General features: G+C 38.0%; 1 protein-coding gene and 1 long non-coding RNA gene across 3 annotated transcripts in view; one reads left to right on the top strand and one right to left on the bottom strand.

Moving 5' to 3' along the window:
- Nucleotides 1-2,138, top strand: part of st3gal4 (ST3 beta-galactoside alpha-2,3-sialyltransferase 4) — a 76,122-nt gene extending 73,984 nt beyond the window's left edge. For both annotated transcript variants that reach the window (XM_062060533.1, XM_062060532.1), the window contains 2 exons: nucleotides 1,376-1,528; nucleotides 1,600-2,138. In XM_062060533.1, coding sequence (XP_061916517.1) covers nucleotides 1,376-1,528; nucleotides 1,600-1,689 — 243 coding nt within the window. In that variant the 3' untranslated portion in view covers nucleotides 1,690-2,138. The remainder of the gene's footprint in view (nucleotides 1-1,375; nucleotides 1,529-1,599) is intronic.
- LOC133658459 (uncharacterized) overlaps nucleotides 1-11,634 on the bottom strand; it is a 13,758-nt gene extending 2,124 nt beyond the window's left edge. Inside the window, exons 1-2 of the long non-coding RNA XR_009827468.1 lie at nucleotides 11,595-11,634; nucleotides 19-99 (exon numbers count right to left, since the gene is read on the bottom strand). This is a non-coding gene — a long non-coding RNA (uncharacterized LOC133658459). The remainder of the gene's footprint in view (nucleotides 1-18; nucleotides 100-11,594) is intronic.
- Nucleotides 11,635-14,577: the final 2,943 nt, after the last annotated feature.

The following is a 14,577-nucleotide window of genomic DNA, read 5'->3' as shown; positions in this document are numbered from 1 at the left end:
ACAACAAGAATTACTCACTTGGATAGCAGATGCGCTAGCCGATGCTAACCGGCCACCGCACCGATGATCGGGTGAAGTCCTTCGTCGCGCTGTCGATCGCTGGAACGCAGGTGAGAACGGGTGTTGATGAGCTGGGCAGATGAGGGCTGGCTGGCGTAGGTGGAGCGCTAATGTTTTTATCATAGCTCTGTGAGGTCCGGTTGCTAAGTTGCTAAGTTAGCAACAGCATTGTTAAGCTTTGCCAGGCTGAGATCTATTAACCGTGTAGTTATATGTACATGGTTTAATAGTATTGTTGATCTTCTGTCTATCCTTCCAGTCAGGGATTTATTTATTTTGCTTCTATCTGCATTTGAGACAGATGCTATCACGTTAGCTCATGCTAAAGAGCTTCGTCGATGTATTGTCGTGGAGATAAAAGGCACTGAATGTCCATTTCGCATTCTCGACTCTCATTTTCAAGAGGGTATAGTAAACGAGGTGGTTTAAAATACAAATCCGTGATCCACAATAGAAAAAGGAGAGAGTGTGGAATCCAATGAGCCAGCTTGTACCAGAGCGGAAAAAAATATGTATTTCACTGCATTCTAGTCCGTCACTCTAACGTTCCTCGTCCACAAATCTTTCATCCTCGCTCAAATTAATGGGGTAATGGTCTGAATAGCTCTAGCTGCGTTGAAAACAATAGGAAAATATGAGGGAGTGAACAACTGACAACGTCACGCTACTTCCGGTAGGGGCAAGGTTTTTTTTTTATCAGAGACCAAAAGTTGCGAACTTTATCGACATTGTTCTATACTAAATCCTTTCAGCAAAAATATGGCAATATCGCAAAATGATGAAGTATGACACATAAAATGGATCTGCTATCCCCGTTTAAATAAAACATTTTTATTTCAGTAGGCCTTTAAATTGTTCCTCCGTGCTGGTTCCAGCATGGTCACTTTTGGATATCTAGTCGCCATATAAATGACGAGCCTTTTCGCAAATGGTATCCTCGGAAATGCTATTACCTGCTAGTGCTTCTCATTTATCTATACGAGCAACAGGCCACTCTGCAAATACGTAAACAGGATGTAATGTAGGGACCCCCGCCTCTTTAAAATGGCTGTGACTGCATGTACGGGAGGTGATGTCACCAAAATGGCAGCCCCGATAGGGTTTTCAGTGGGTACACAAAATTAATGAATGACTAAATAAATGAATGAGGCGTTCGTACGCCAAGACAGAGGCGTATTTGACTCGATCTAAAGGTTCGTAGACTGAAAATGTCGCAAATAGAGGCGTTCATTCATCGAGGTTCCATTTCGTTAAGAGTTTATGTTAAACTGTTGTAATCTTCAGCTTTACAGGTGACACTCTTTGTTTCCCCTAGAACTCGGCACATCCCACCACTGGCATCCTCGCCATCTTCGTCGCTCTCAACTACTGCGACGTGGTCCACATAGCAGGTTTTGGCTACCCCATCTCCAAAAGCATCAATCACCCCATTCATTACTACGGCTATGACACCATGAAGTCCATGAAGGTAAGGAGAGGCAGCTCTGAAAGGGATACACGTGCCTTTTAATGGCTATTTCATCTTTTTTGTATTTGTAGCACTCTCATCATGACCTCAATAATGAAGCGGAAGCCTTAAAAAGACTGGAGGACTCTGGTGCCATCTTGTACTTGCACCCACATTCATGATCCAGGTTTTCCACACTTCACATTGAGGTCATGTGATCTTCCGCTGCCTATTGCAGCCAGGCAAAAAGAGACTTTAAAAAAAAAAAGACTTTCACAGCAATGTGCTGGACTATTTTTTTTTTTACACACGATTTAACATTTTTGCATCAATCCATAGACTGATTTGGTCATTCCAACAGCAATGTAGCGATGATTCCACATGATCTCCTATTCATGTTTATATTTGGACATGTATTGTCAGAATTTAATCACTTTCTAACTACTAAAATCACGCGACACAAAACACGTTTCTGGGACTGGAAATATTGACTTGTAAATTACTTTTCTAATTTTTAATTTATTGTTTTTTTTGTTTCAAAACCGATATCAGTGATACTGGTACCACTGGATGTTTGTATTGCACAGAATGGAGTACCTTTTTTTTTTTTAAATAAAAAAAAACAACAGTTTTTTGTACACAAAGTCAAACTGGTGGCATTTGTCGGTCATACCATGGTAGGCCGCTAGATGGCACTCAATCTAAGTGCAATTTGAAGTTGGCCAATTTATTGTAATATGAAAAACAATGTTGCACAGAATGGAGTAACTTTTAATTAAATATATAGATAAAACTGTAGTATAAAAACAACTACTAATGATGCAGTCCTTCATAGCATTAACATTTAAGAATGATCTAAAATTGGCTCTGTTTTGCAGGTTAACCTAATGTAATATACGATTGTTATTAAATCATTGATAATACTAATATAATGCATATAATATATAAAAATATATATTTTAATATTTATATATTTTTTGTAATAAAAAATTATAGTGATATTTTTATTGGATGGATGGATGGATATTTTACATAAATATCTCTATTTTGAAGTTGCGTATATACAGATAAACACCAGTGGTTATTAATATTATTTCTGTTTTATTGTCTATATAAAACGTAATACAGTAATTAGTGATGTTGCCATAAGCAATGGGCCCTAGGATGGTGCAGTTCTCAACGATGCCACTCGGTGTCACTATATCCCACACTCGGTGTGGAGGCGTTTGTTCTTTTAATGGACAATAAAACATGACAAAATACTAATATAAAGACATTCGCACAAGTTCATATAAAATATTGAGTTTAATACTAATTACCCAAACTGCCAATATGTTTGTGAGCATATTTATCATTTGCTATCCTAATTAAAATTCTAAAACTTAGACTGCTGGTTGACAAATAGTTAATCACAATGCAAATCAACTGTTTATATTGATATAGAGCATCTTATCAATTTTAATTCAATATTATATTATTGTTAATATATTTTTGATATTCTTAATACTAAAAAGATGTATATAATATAGTAAAGTTTACATAGTCCTGATGATAAATACAAATACAGTGATATTATTTTACATAAAATATAATGGTAAAACAATGTTTTAAAAAATCTAATAAAAACAGTAGTTATTAATATTATCTCACATAAATAATGTCTATTTATTTTGCAGGTGAATTCAACGTAAAAATAGTGTCTATTACTTAATGACTATTTAGGAAAAAACAATATACCGTAATTTCCGGACTATAAGCCGCTACTTTTTCCCCTCGTTCTGGTCCCTGCGGCTTATACAAGGGTGCGGCTTATATACGGCCTTTTCTTCTCCGACACCGACGAAGAGGATTTGGGTGGTTTTAGTACGCAGGAGGAAGACGATGACACAATGATTAAAGACTGACTTTTCATATACAGGTAGGCTGGTTATTTTGATAACGTACAGGCGAGCACTTTGTATTACTTTGCAGCGTTGTATTATTTGTACTCTGCACGAATGCTGTTCGCCATGTCAAAGATGTGAAAGTTTGATTGAATGATTGAAAGATTTATAGTTAATAAATGGGACGCTTTGCGTTCCCAAACAGTCATCTCTGTCCCGACAATCCCCTCCGTGGTAGCAGGAACCCCTATATACTACGCTAATTACACATCAAAACCCTGCGGCTTATAGTCGGGTGCGGCTTATATATGGAGCAATCTGTATTTTCCCCTAAATTTAGCTGGTGCGGCTTATAGTCAGGTGCGGCTTATAGTCCGGAAATTACGGTATATGGCTACATCTCTAAATATAGGTGAATATAATCCATTCGTCCATTTTCTACCGCTTGTCCCGTTCGGGGTCGCGGGGGTGCTGGAGCCTATCTCAGCTGCATTCAGGCGGAAGGCGGGGTACACCCTGGACAAGTCGCCACCTCATCGCATGGCCAACACAGATAGACAGACAACATTCACACTCACATTCACACACTAGGGCCAATTTTAATGTTGCCAATCAACCTATCCCCAGGTGCATGTTTTTGGAATATAATCCAATGCTTTAATAATGTATTGTTTTATCACATATGCACAAGGTAAACATCTCGAACCAGAACGCTGTTACTGTACAATGCTATGTCAGCCATTGTGCGCTTTAAAGGGGTCACATTATGATTTCTTCCTGTAAAACACGTCCTTGTGGTCTACATAACATGTAATGGTGGTGCTTTGGTCAAAATGTTGCATAGATTATGTTTTACATATCATCTTCAAGCAGCTTTCTAACCGTCTTTTAAGGTTGTGCCATTTTGTGGACGATCTTATTCACGTGCCTCCACTTCGACAGCGTCTTCTCCCCGTCATCTTAGTTTTTAGCACTTCCATAGCGAGGCTACCGACAGATATAAGTTACAACTATGCGCTACTTTGTATTAAAAATAGCAACAGTGGCGGATGCATGTGCATGTATGAGCCAGTCTGCCCCACAACAAGAGGATAGAGAAAAAGACAGAGCTTTATGACTACAGCATGGACTACAATGGCCGACTAGCGCAAAGCACTTTGGGTAAATTTCTACCATATATGGCTAATCCGCTGACATCACCGGTGTGAAAAACATCGCATGACGGCGCAATTCCAAAAGGCTCGCTTAGAGGATATAAATATCTCCGACATGCCTCCATGGTTCAATTTCACATTTCCTGAACTAAAAGGGATCCCAAATACGCAAAAACAGGAACCAACAGGTGGAAAAAGTTGGTTTTGCATAATCAGCAATTTATACAGTAAATTACATAATTACTGCCCTCTAGTGGTGGCAATAAAGGTATTTCTGCACTTATGAAGTTGTACCGCCTCAACATTAAGATTAAAGTACCAATGATTGTCACACACACACTAGATGTGGTGAAATTTGTCCTCTGCATTTGTCCCATCCCCTTGGGGAGCAGTGGGCAGCAGCGGCGCCGCGCCCGGGAATCATTTTGGTGATTTAACCCCCAACTCCAACCCTTTGTTGCTGAGTGCCAAGCAGGGAGGTTATGGGTCCCATTTTTATAGTCTTTGGTATGACTCGGCTGGGATTTGAACTCCAACCTACCAATCATGTGTAGCGTTATGAGTAGTGTAGACTGTGAAAAAAGACGGTAGATTTAACAGTGAAAAAAGGGCTGCTCAGTTGGCAGAATTTTACTGTAGAAATAAAAGTGGTCCCGTCTTCCCATTAAAATTCCTGTGGAGCTGCTAGTTTTTTGTTGGTTTTTTTTAATACTTTAAAATCTACTGATTTTTTTCCCTGTGTACTTCTTAAGTTGTTTTTTTTAATTATTTCTCCCTGTCCATGCCCCACGTTGCCATGGAAACAGCACATGACTGACATGATATGTATCATCTTGGCACTAATTTGAGGCACATATGTCATGTTTAAGCACCATGACTTCAATAATCACATATTTGGTAATATCGTATTTTTTTTCTAGAACAAATATTATAATGTCATAATACATTGAATCAATGTCAGCAAATTCCTGAAATCATCAATTACATGAATACATTTTTTTTTTTTTTTACTACAATTAAGACAATATTAATACAAATGTCAGTCAAGGCACAAGGAATTTAAAACAACACTGGTTAATTCAATGAAACCAAAAATATGAATCATATAAGAATATTAATTGTACTTTTTTTTTGCTCTATTTTTATGTACAGTAAATATGTCTTCTGCTTTTTTTCAGGGTGACTTTTATCATCCGTGCAGGTGAGAAACAGCAGTTTGGTTAACTCTGGTATGTTGACAGAAATGTTTATTAATATGTACAGTAATAGTAATCTAGACATGATTAATAATAAACAGTATTGGTTATTAATAGAGCAATATATTAATGGAATCATTTTGTTTAACACAGCGTGAGGAATGAATAAGGGAATACTTACATACAACAGTATGTGAAATGTAACAAATAGTTGTATAAATAATAGAAACACATAAACTGGGTCAATCAAGGCGTTAGTATGGATTAAAAGCAAATCATAAAAATATTATGAGTGGAAAAAGACTACTGATAACAAGGGGATCATATTATGTGGTCCAGGATGTAGCAGGACCACCTAAAGAGAGGACATCTGTCTTGGGTGAGACAGGTGCACTGCCCCCCCCCCCAATGTTGTCAATATGACAAGTTTAAAGGAGGCCAGGCAAAACATGAATATAATTTTTTCCATTTTACTTTCCTTGTTTCCTTAAATTCCCCAAATCGTCGGCAGCGTCATCCTCAACCTTTTTTATGCTGAGTGTGTTTGCTGCAAAGGTCAGCCAAGTCAGCTCGTTTAAAGGCTAGCATCGCTCGCACTGGGGAACTTATTATTGCTCGTGCTTGTTCATAAACACACATTATAGCTGCTATAATTTGACAAAACATACGTGTTGTGTACACAGTATGAATCACATTCTACTCCGAGGGTCCAATTCAGGCTGAGACTTGTCTGGTGGCTGATTAGACACCATTTGTTTTACAATATATGTCCAGTATTGTATGAGAAGTACAATAATGTAATATTACAAAACCCAAAACCAGTGAAGTTGGCACATTGTGTAAATAGTAAATAAAAACAGAATACAATGATTTGCTAATCCTTTTCAATGTATATCAATTGAATAGACTGCAAAGACAAGATACTTAAAGTTTGAACTGGTAAACGTTTTTTTTTCTTCAAAATATTAGCTCATTTGGAATTTGATGCCTGAAACATGTTTCAAAAAAGCTGGCACAAGTGGCAAAAAAGACTGAGAAAGTTGATGAATGCTCATCAAACACTTATTTGGAACATCCCACAGGTGAACAGGCTAATTGGGAACAGGTGGGTGCCATTATTGGGTATAAAAGCAGCTTCCATGAAATGCACAGTCATTCACAAACAAGGATGGGGCGAGGGTCACCACTTTGTCAACAAATGCGTGAGCAAATTGTCGAACAGTTTAAGAAAAACCTTTCTCAACCAGCTATTGCAAGGAATTTAGGGATTTCACCATCTACAGTCCGTAATATCATCAAAAGGTTCAGAGAATCTGGAGAAATCACTGCACGTAAGCAGCAATGCCGAAAACCAACATTGAATGCCCGTGACCTTTGATCCCTCAGGCAGTACTGCATCAAAAAGTGACATCAGTGTGTAAAGGATATCACCACATGGGCTCAGGAACAGTTCAAAAAACCACTGTGAGTAACTACAGTTTGTCGCTACATCTGTAAGTGCAAGTTAAAACTCTACTATGCAAAGCGAAAGCCATTTATCAACAACACCCAGAAACACCGCCGGCTTCGCTGGGCCCGAGCTCATCTAAAATAGACTGATGCAAAGTGTAAAAGTGTTCTGTGGTCTGACGAGTGCACGTTTCAAATTGTTTTTGGAAACTGGACGTCGTGTCCTTCGGACCAAAGAGGAAAAGAACCATCCGGACTGTTATAGGTGCAAAGTTGAAAAGCCAGCATCTGTGATGGTATGGGGGTGTATTAGTGCCCAAGGCATGGGTAACTTGCACATCTGTGAAGGTGCCATTAATGCTGAAAGGTACATACAGGTTTTGGAACAACATATGTTGCCATCCAAGCAACGTCTTTTTCATGGACGCCCCTGCTTATTTCAGCAAGACAATGTCAAACCACGTGTTACAACAGCGTGGCTTCATAGTAAGAGTGCGGGTACTAGACTGGCCTGCCTGTAGTCCAGACCTGTCTCCCATTGGAAATGTGTGGCGCATTATGAAGCCTAAAATACCACAACAGAGACCCCCGGACTGTTGAACAACTTAAGCTGTACATCAAGCAAGAATGGGAAATAATTCCACCTGAAAAACTTCAAAAATTGGTCTCCTCAGTTCCCAAACGTTTACCGAGTGTTGTTAAAAGGAAATGCCATGTAACACAGTGATAAAAATGACCCTGTGCCAACTTTTTTGCAATGTGTTGCTGCCATTAAATTCTAAGTTAATGATTATTTGCAAAAAATAATTCACTTTCTCAGTTCGAACATTAATTATCTTGTCTTTGCAGTCTATTCAATTGAATATAAGTTGAAAAGGATTTGCAAATCATTGTATTCTGTTTTTATTCACGATTTACACAACGTGCCAACTTCACTGGTTTTGGGTTTTGTACATTGAATCCGATGAGTTTTACTTTTGTATTGAACTGCTAAAAGGAATACATTCCCACATAATTCACATTTTTATAGATGCAACTGTATAACATTATTAGAAGTGTCATCTAGAATCTCTGATACAAGCAGTCCTGCCGCGCAACGCTGGACAGCCAGTTAACATCTAGCAGCTACACAGCAACTAAGCACACAATAGCACACAAGCTAGGCATATGTAATTAGTGGTGTTGGCTGAACAATTTTTCAGTCTAAAATATGACATGTCGATACAAACAAGTATCAAATATTTGTCGTTGCATATCACGTACAGATACAAAGTCTCCAAGGCTGAAGCGTATTAGAAATTATCCAGTAACAAACGTGTTCGCATCGTTCGGTTACCTGCATCATGTGCTTATTAATTGAATGAATTATTTTGACCACTAGGTGTCGCCAAAAACAATTACCACTCCATTTCAAAAGCATAAATCTGTCATAATGTTAGTATGCTTAAACCAATTCAATGTACGCAAATTAGTTGTTTGGGTTAGTTTATTAATAATTCATTATTTACATTTTCAGAACATGTTGAGGGCCGATAAAAAACTAGCTGAGGGACAAATTTGGCACCGGGGCCGCACTTTGGACACGAACTGTCAAACACTGACAACATGAAACATGGCCTCCACCCCTGCGTCATAATCTGTCAAATAAAAAAAAAAACATTTTTAAAAATCATTGAAAAAAATTATTAAAACATCTTAAAAATGTTGCTTTTTAAAAAAAAAAAAAAAAAGAAGAAGAGGATTTTGACAAGTTGAGTCATGATGATGTTTGTCAAAGTCTAATTCAGATTCAAGGAAGGAGGAACACGCAGAGAAAAATGAGGGGAAAAAAACTGTTAATTTTCCAAAAATATTTCTTGGCGAGTAAAGAGTGTGGGGACATATTGTCTGTCTCAGTCACAGCACAGTTGGCGACGATGATGCGGCCACCGCCATGTGACCTGTACGACATGTTATCACTTACTGTACGCGTATCATTCTACTACAGTATTACACAGTAGCAAAACTTCAAATAGCACTGGGTTAAAAAACGGAGCAACTCTGACAATATGTTTTATAGTGTGGTTATTTCATAATGAGATTTGTTCCTATTATTTTGACCCTCTCTGATATCGTCAATCAAGTTTTATTTTCTAGATGAAGAAATAATTTATGCTGCTGCTGTAAGACAACAGACCACGGGATGGGGCAATTCTTAACTTTGCCACTGGCTGTCACATATACATATGTGTGTGTGTGTATATATGTATGTATGTATGTATGTATGTATGTGTATGTGTATATATATATATATATATATTTATATATATTTGTATGTATATTTTTTTTAAATAAATACTATAAAACTAGAAAATATATTCGCCAAAGCTCATACAAAACCAAAAACCAACATTTTTTTAGAATTATTTTATTGAAAAAATATACTTAGACTATTACTTAATATTATGATTACATTTTAATACTATATATATATATATGTATATATATATATATATATATATATATATATATGTATGTGTGTGTGTATATATATATATGTGAATATATATACACTACCGTTCAAAAGTTTGGGGTCACATTGAAATGTCCCTATTTTTGAAGGAAAAGCACTGTACTTTTCAGTGAAGATAACTTTAAACTAGTCTTAACTTTAAAGAAATACACTCTATACATCGCTAATGTGGTAAATGACTATTCTAGCTGCAAATGTCTGGTTTTTGGTGCAATATCTACATAGGTGTATAGAGGCCCATTTCTAGCAACTATCACTCCAGTGTTCTAATGGTACAATGTGTTTGCTCATTGGCTCAGAAGGCTAATTGATGATTAGAAAACCCTTGTGCAATCATGTTCACACATCTGAAAACAGTTTAGATCGTTACAGAAGCTACAAAACTGACCTTCCTTTGAGCAGATTGAGTTTCTGGAGCATCACATTTGTGGGGTCAATTAAACGCTCAAAATGGCCAGAAAAAGAGAACTTTCATCTGAAACTCGACAGTCTATTCTTGTTCTTAGAAATGAAGGCTATTCCACAAAATTGTTTGGGTGACCCCAAACTTTTGAACGGTAGTGTGTGTATATATATATATATATATATATATATATATATATATATATATATATATATATATATGTCATGATGTGGACTATGGCGGGTTTGTTTTTCCGAGATGCAATAAAAGTTGGAGCGGACATGGCTTGAAGGTAAGGACATATTTATTTTTTACTATAACAAAAAGAACAAACTAAAGGCGCTAGTGATGGGTCCGGCAACACAGATGCATCGGCGCATGCGTCGAGCTCATAGAGCGATACCCTGTGTTGGTGCGCGTATCGCTTTTAGAAAGTCACGTGACCGAACACGAGCTGTTTTGGTCACGTGACCGCTCATGAGCTGTTCTGGTCACGTGACCGCTCATGAGCTGTTCTGGTCACGTGAACGCTCATGAACTGTATCGCACTGACGCCTGCGCGCCAAACTGTGTTTATTAGGAAGCGGCGCAATGCGTGTTGTTGACGAACACCGTTGGGCAGCTTGTTGTCACTGTCACTCAAAGTTGCATTTCAAAATTACACAGAATAAATGTGTTTATTTTGTTTAGAATTCAGATGGGTTTGATTTGGTGCGCGGCATATATTTGCTGTGCGGCGCACGGTGTGCGCGGAGGACGCTTGAGCACTGCGCAATTGCGCAGGCGCGCACCTTACAGGGAACGTTGCTCACAGGGCACAGAGGAGGCGTCAGTGCGATACAGTTCGCGTATCGGTCACGTGACCAAAGCAGCTCATGATCGGTCACGTGACTTTCTAAAAGCGGTACGCGCACTGACACAGGGTTTCGCTCTATGAGCTCGACGCATGCTGTGTGGACCCATCACTACTGTTACTAGAAAAAGGTACAGGAATGACGGCGTGGCGAAGTTGGTAGAGTGGCCGTACCAGCAATCGGAGGGTTGCTGGTTACTGGGGTTCAATCCCCACCTTCTACCATCCTAGTCACGATACATGTTCACATTATTTATTGACTGTATCTAAAAAAGATAAAAATATATTTTTATTTAAATGAAGATATGAAATAATCCTAAATGAAATACAATGACTTGGTTTATATTATTGTATATACTAGGTCTTAAATCAGTGTCAGTTGAGTCGGTCCATAGGTTGCCTGTAGGGATTTTTAATGTCCAGCAGATGTCAGTATTTAGTGACACAGTATCGACACAGTATCAATACAGTTTTGCAATGTGTCGAAACGCTTCATGAGGCCTCATCAACCCATCACTAAAAGGCGCGCACAAGGCGGAGGTACAAACTTGACTATGAAACAAAAACTTGCACGTGGGCAAAAAACTAAGGACATGAACAAAAGTCGCTAACTGTGGCATGAATAGAAAAAACTTACTTGACAAGGCATGAAGTGTGCAGAGGTGAACAGAGTGATGTCGCCAGGCCGACTGCCTGGCAACAATGGCCTTAAATACTGGTGACATGATTAGTGAAAACGTGAGACAGGTGTGTGACATGAGGATGTGAACCAGGTGAAACTAATGGTTTGCTATGGAAACAAACAAACAAGGAAGTGCAACCAGGAACTAAAAAGAGTCCAAATAACAAACACATGGCCAAAACAAAAACATGAACAGACATGACAATATATATATATATATATATATATATATATATATATATATATATATATATATATATATATATATATATATATATATATATATATATATATATATATATGCACACACACACACATATATATACACACATATATATATATATATATACCGTATATTACCAAATAAACGCCCTTGGACAAATAACCGCCCATGTCCTAATAGCCGCCCGGGGTCCATTTTGTGAATTAACCGCCTCTTCCTAATAACCGCCTATGTCCAAATAGCCGCCGATGGGCTGTTATTTGCATAATTTAGATTAAAATGCTACTGGGGTTGCGTTTGCTGCGGTATTATTGTTTTGATGGTTTTATAGAGTACTTGGTACCATAATTTTATTTTTCCTGTATGCTACTTTATTTAAAACTTGGAGTACTGTAGCCTTTATTTTATTTAAGTGACAGTATTATTGTTCTGTTTTGATGGTGGGTTCTATACTTGAGTACTTGGTACAATAATTTTATTTTTCCCGGTAGGCTGCTTTATTTAAAAAGTTTATTTATTTTTAGTATTGATATTCTATTTGACAATTGTTGCACTACTGCCATGTTGAGGACTTGTTGATCTCTTGTCTTTTGATAGCCTACCTCATGTTGATCTCTTGTTTTTTTGTTTGTATGTTTACAATAGCTTTTACATTTAAAGTTTTTTGTATGTATATATATATGTATATGTGTGTGTGTGTGTGTGTGTGTGTGTGTATATATATATATATATATATATGTATGTATGTATGTATGTATGTATGTATGTATGTATGTATGTATGTATGTATGTATGTGTATGTACTGTATGTATGTGTTATAGAGAAAAGCGCTATACAAGTATAACCCATTTATCATTTATCATTATAGGCGCAAAGTTGAAAAGCCAGCATGTGTGATGTTATGGGGGTGTATTAGTGCCCAAGACATGGGTAACTTACACATCTGTGAAGGCACCATTAATGCTGAAAGGTACATACAGGTTTTGGAGCAACATATGTTACCATCCAAGCAACGTTACCATGGACGCCCCTGCTTATTTCAGCAAGACAATGCCAAGCCACGTGTTACATCAACGTGGTTTCATAGTAAAAGAGTGCAGGTACTAGACTGGCCTGATTGTAGTCCAGACCTGTCTCCCATTGAAAATGTGTGGCGCATTATGAAGCCTAAAATACCACAACGGAGACCCCCGGACTGTTGAACAACTTAAGCTGTACATCAAGCAAGAATGGGAAAGAATTCCACCTGAGAAGCTTAAAAAATGTGTCTCCTCAGTTCCCAAACGTTTACTGAGTGTTGTTAAAAGGAAAGGCCATGTAACACAGTGGTGAACATGCCCTTTCCCAACTACTTTGGCACGTGTTGCAGCCATGAAATTCTAAGTTAATTATTATTTGCAAAAAAAAATTAAAGTTTATGAGTTTGAACATCAAATATCTTGTCTTTGTAGTGCATTCAACTGAATATGGGTTGAAAATGATTTGCAAATCATTGCATTCCGTTTATATTTACATCTAACACAATTTCCCAACTCATATGGAAACGGGGTTTGTAAATGTTGCAGTTACTTTGACATTGTTTTTATTTCTTACCTAAATTAGCGGGAACATACCCATATAGACTTGATCAAAATATACAGATATCTCATGTTGAAGCTGTGCAAAACGTAAGACAAATAAATAAATACAATCGTATTTTGTTACAAAGAAAAAGAAAGGAAAAAAAGCTTGTAAGAATAGAATATTATGAATAAAAAAAGTCTACACAGTATTTGAAATGTTTCCTATATGTTGGTGGTGATGTGATGGCAACAGAGAACGTCTCTCGTGTTCTCGTGTCTTCTTGAGGCCGATCAGTCTGACTATTTGTTCTTCAGTCCACTTGTTTGTTGCCACACTTGACTCCTCATGCTCTTGTTGACTGTAAACCCCATGCTGATGATAGTCTGTCATCTTACTGTTATTATTACACACACACACACACACACACACACACACACACACACACACACGTGCTAACATTGTAAACTGACATGCCCGCGTTGACCCCCCGCAACCCCGCACCCTGTTGCCGCTTCCGTCTTTACCTGGAAGTGAACATTTAATAGTCATTTCCTCTCCTGGGAAAATACCTTTTGGGCTTACATAACACAATGTCATGTTGTGTGTGTGTGTGTGTGTGTGTGTGCAGGCTTTTGTAGCTGTCAACCTGCGCTAATATCCTCCCACACAGCTCTCCTCCTCCTCGTCTGCTTGGAGCGCTGAGCTTTGAATAATGACTATCCAACACAATACAGGCTGCTTTTATCTGCCTTTCAATGACTCTTTTTTTGCAAAAAGAAAACCTCCGCTTGTCAGCGTGTTGACTGGAATCCAACGGTAGATTTTTTTTGCGTACAGGAAGCTTCGACCTCCAGTTACAATTCTCCCCTCGGATTTAACGCAAATTGAATCAGTGAGAGGAAGAGGGGGGCGGTCAATCGTTTTGCAATGCAGTCTGCTGAAAATGATGGAAAGCGCCACGCTACACAGCAACTGGCGCCGTGGTCAAATTTGGAATTGCCACAAAACACATTTTAAGATATTCAACACTCTAGTGAGTGGTTAAAGTGGATAGTGCACGTGTCATGTGTCAGGTAAACCGCCTCAAATGGGGCCATAAGAATCCCCTTCCTACTGTACTGTACTGTAAGCATGTTGCTTCTTGTAATCAT

This window comes from Entelurus aequoreus, linkage group LG10, assembly GCF_033978785.1.
Source record: "Entelurus aequoreus isolate RoL-2023_Sb linkage group LG10, RoL_Eaeq_v1.1, whole genome shotgun sequence".
In the NCBI taxonomy this organism is placed as follows: Eukaryota; Metazoa; Chordata; class Actinopteri; order Syngnathiformes; family Syngnathidae; genus Entelurus; species Entelurus aequoreus.
The sequence above is the reverse complement of the archived record's forward strand: the minus strand, read 5'-3'. Positions and strand labels throughout refer to the sequence as shown.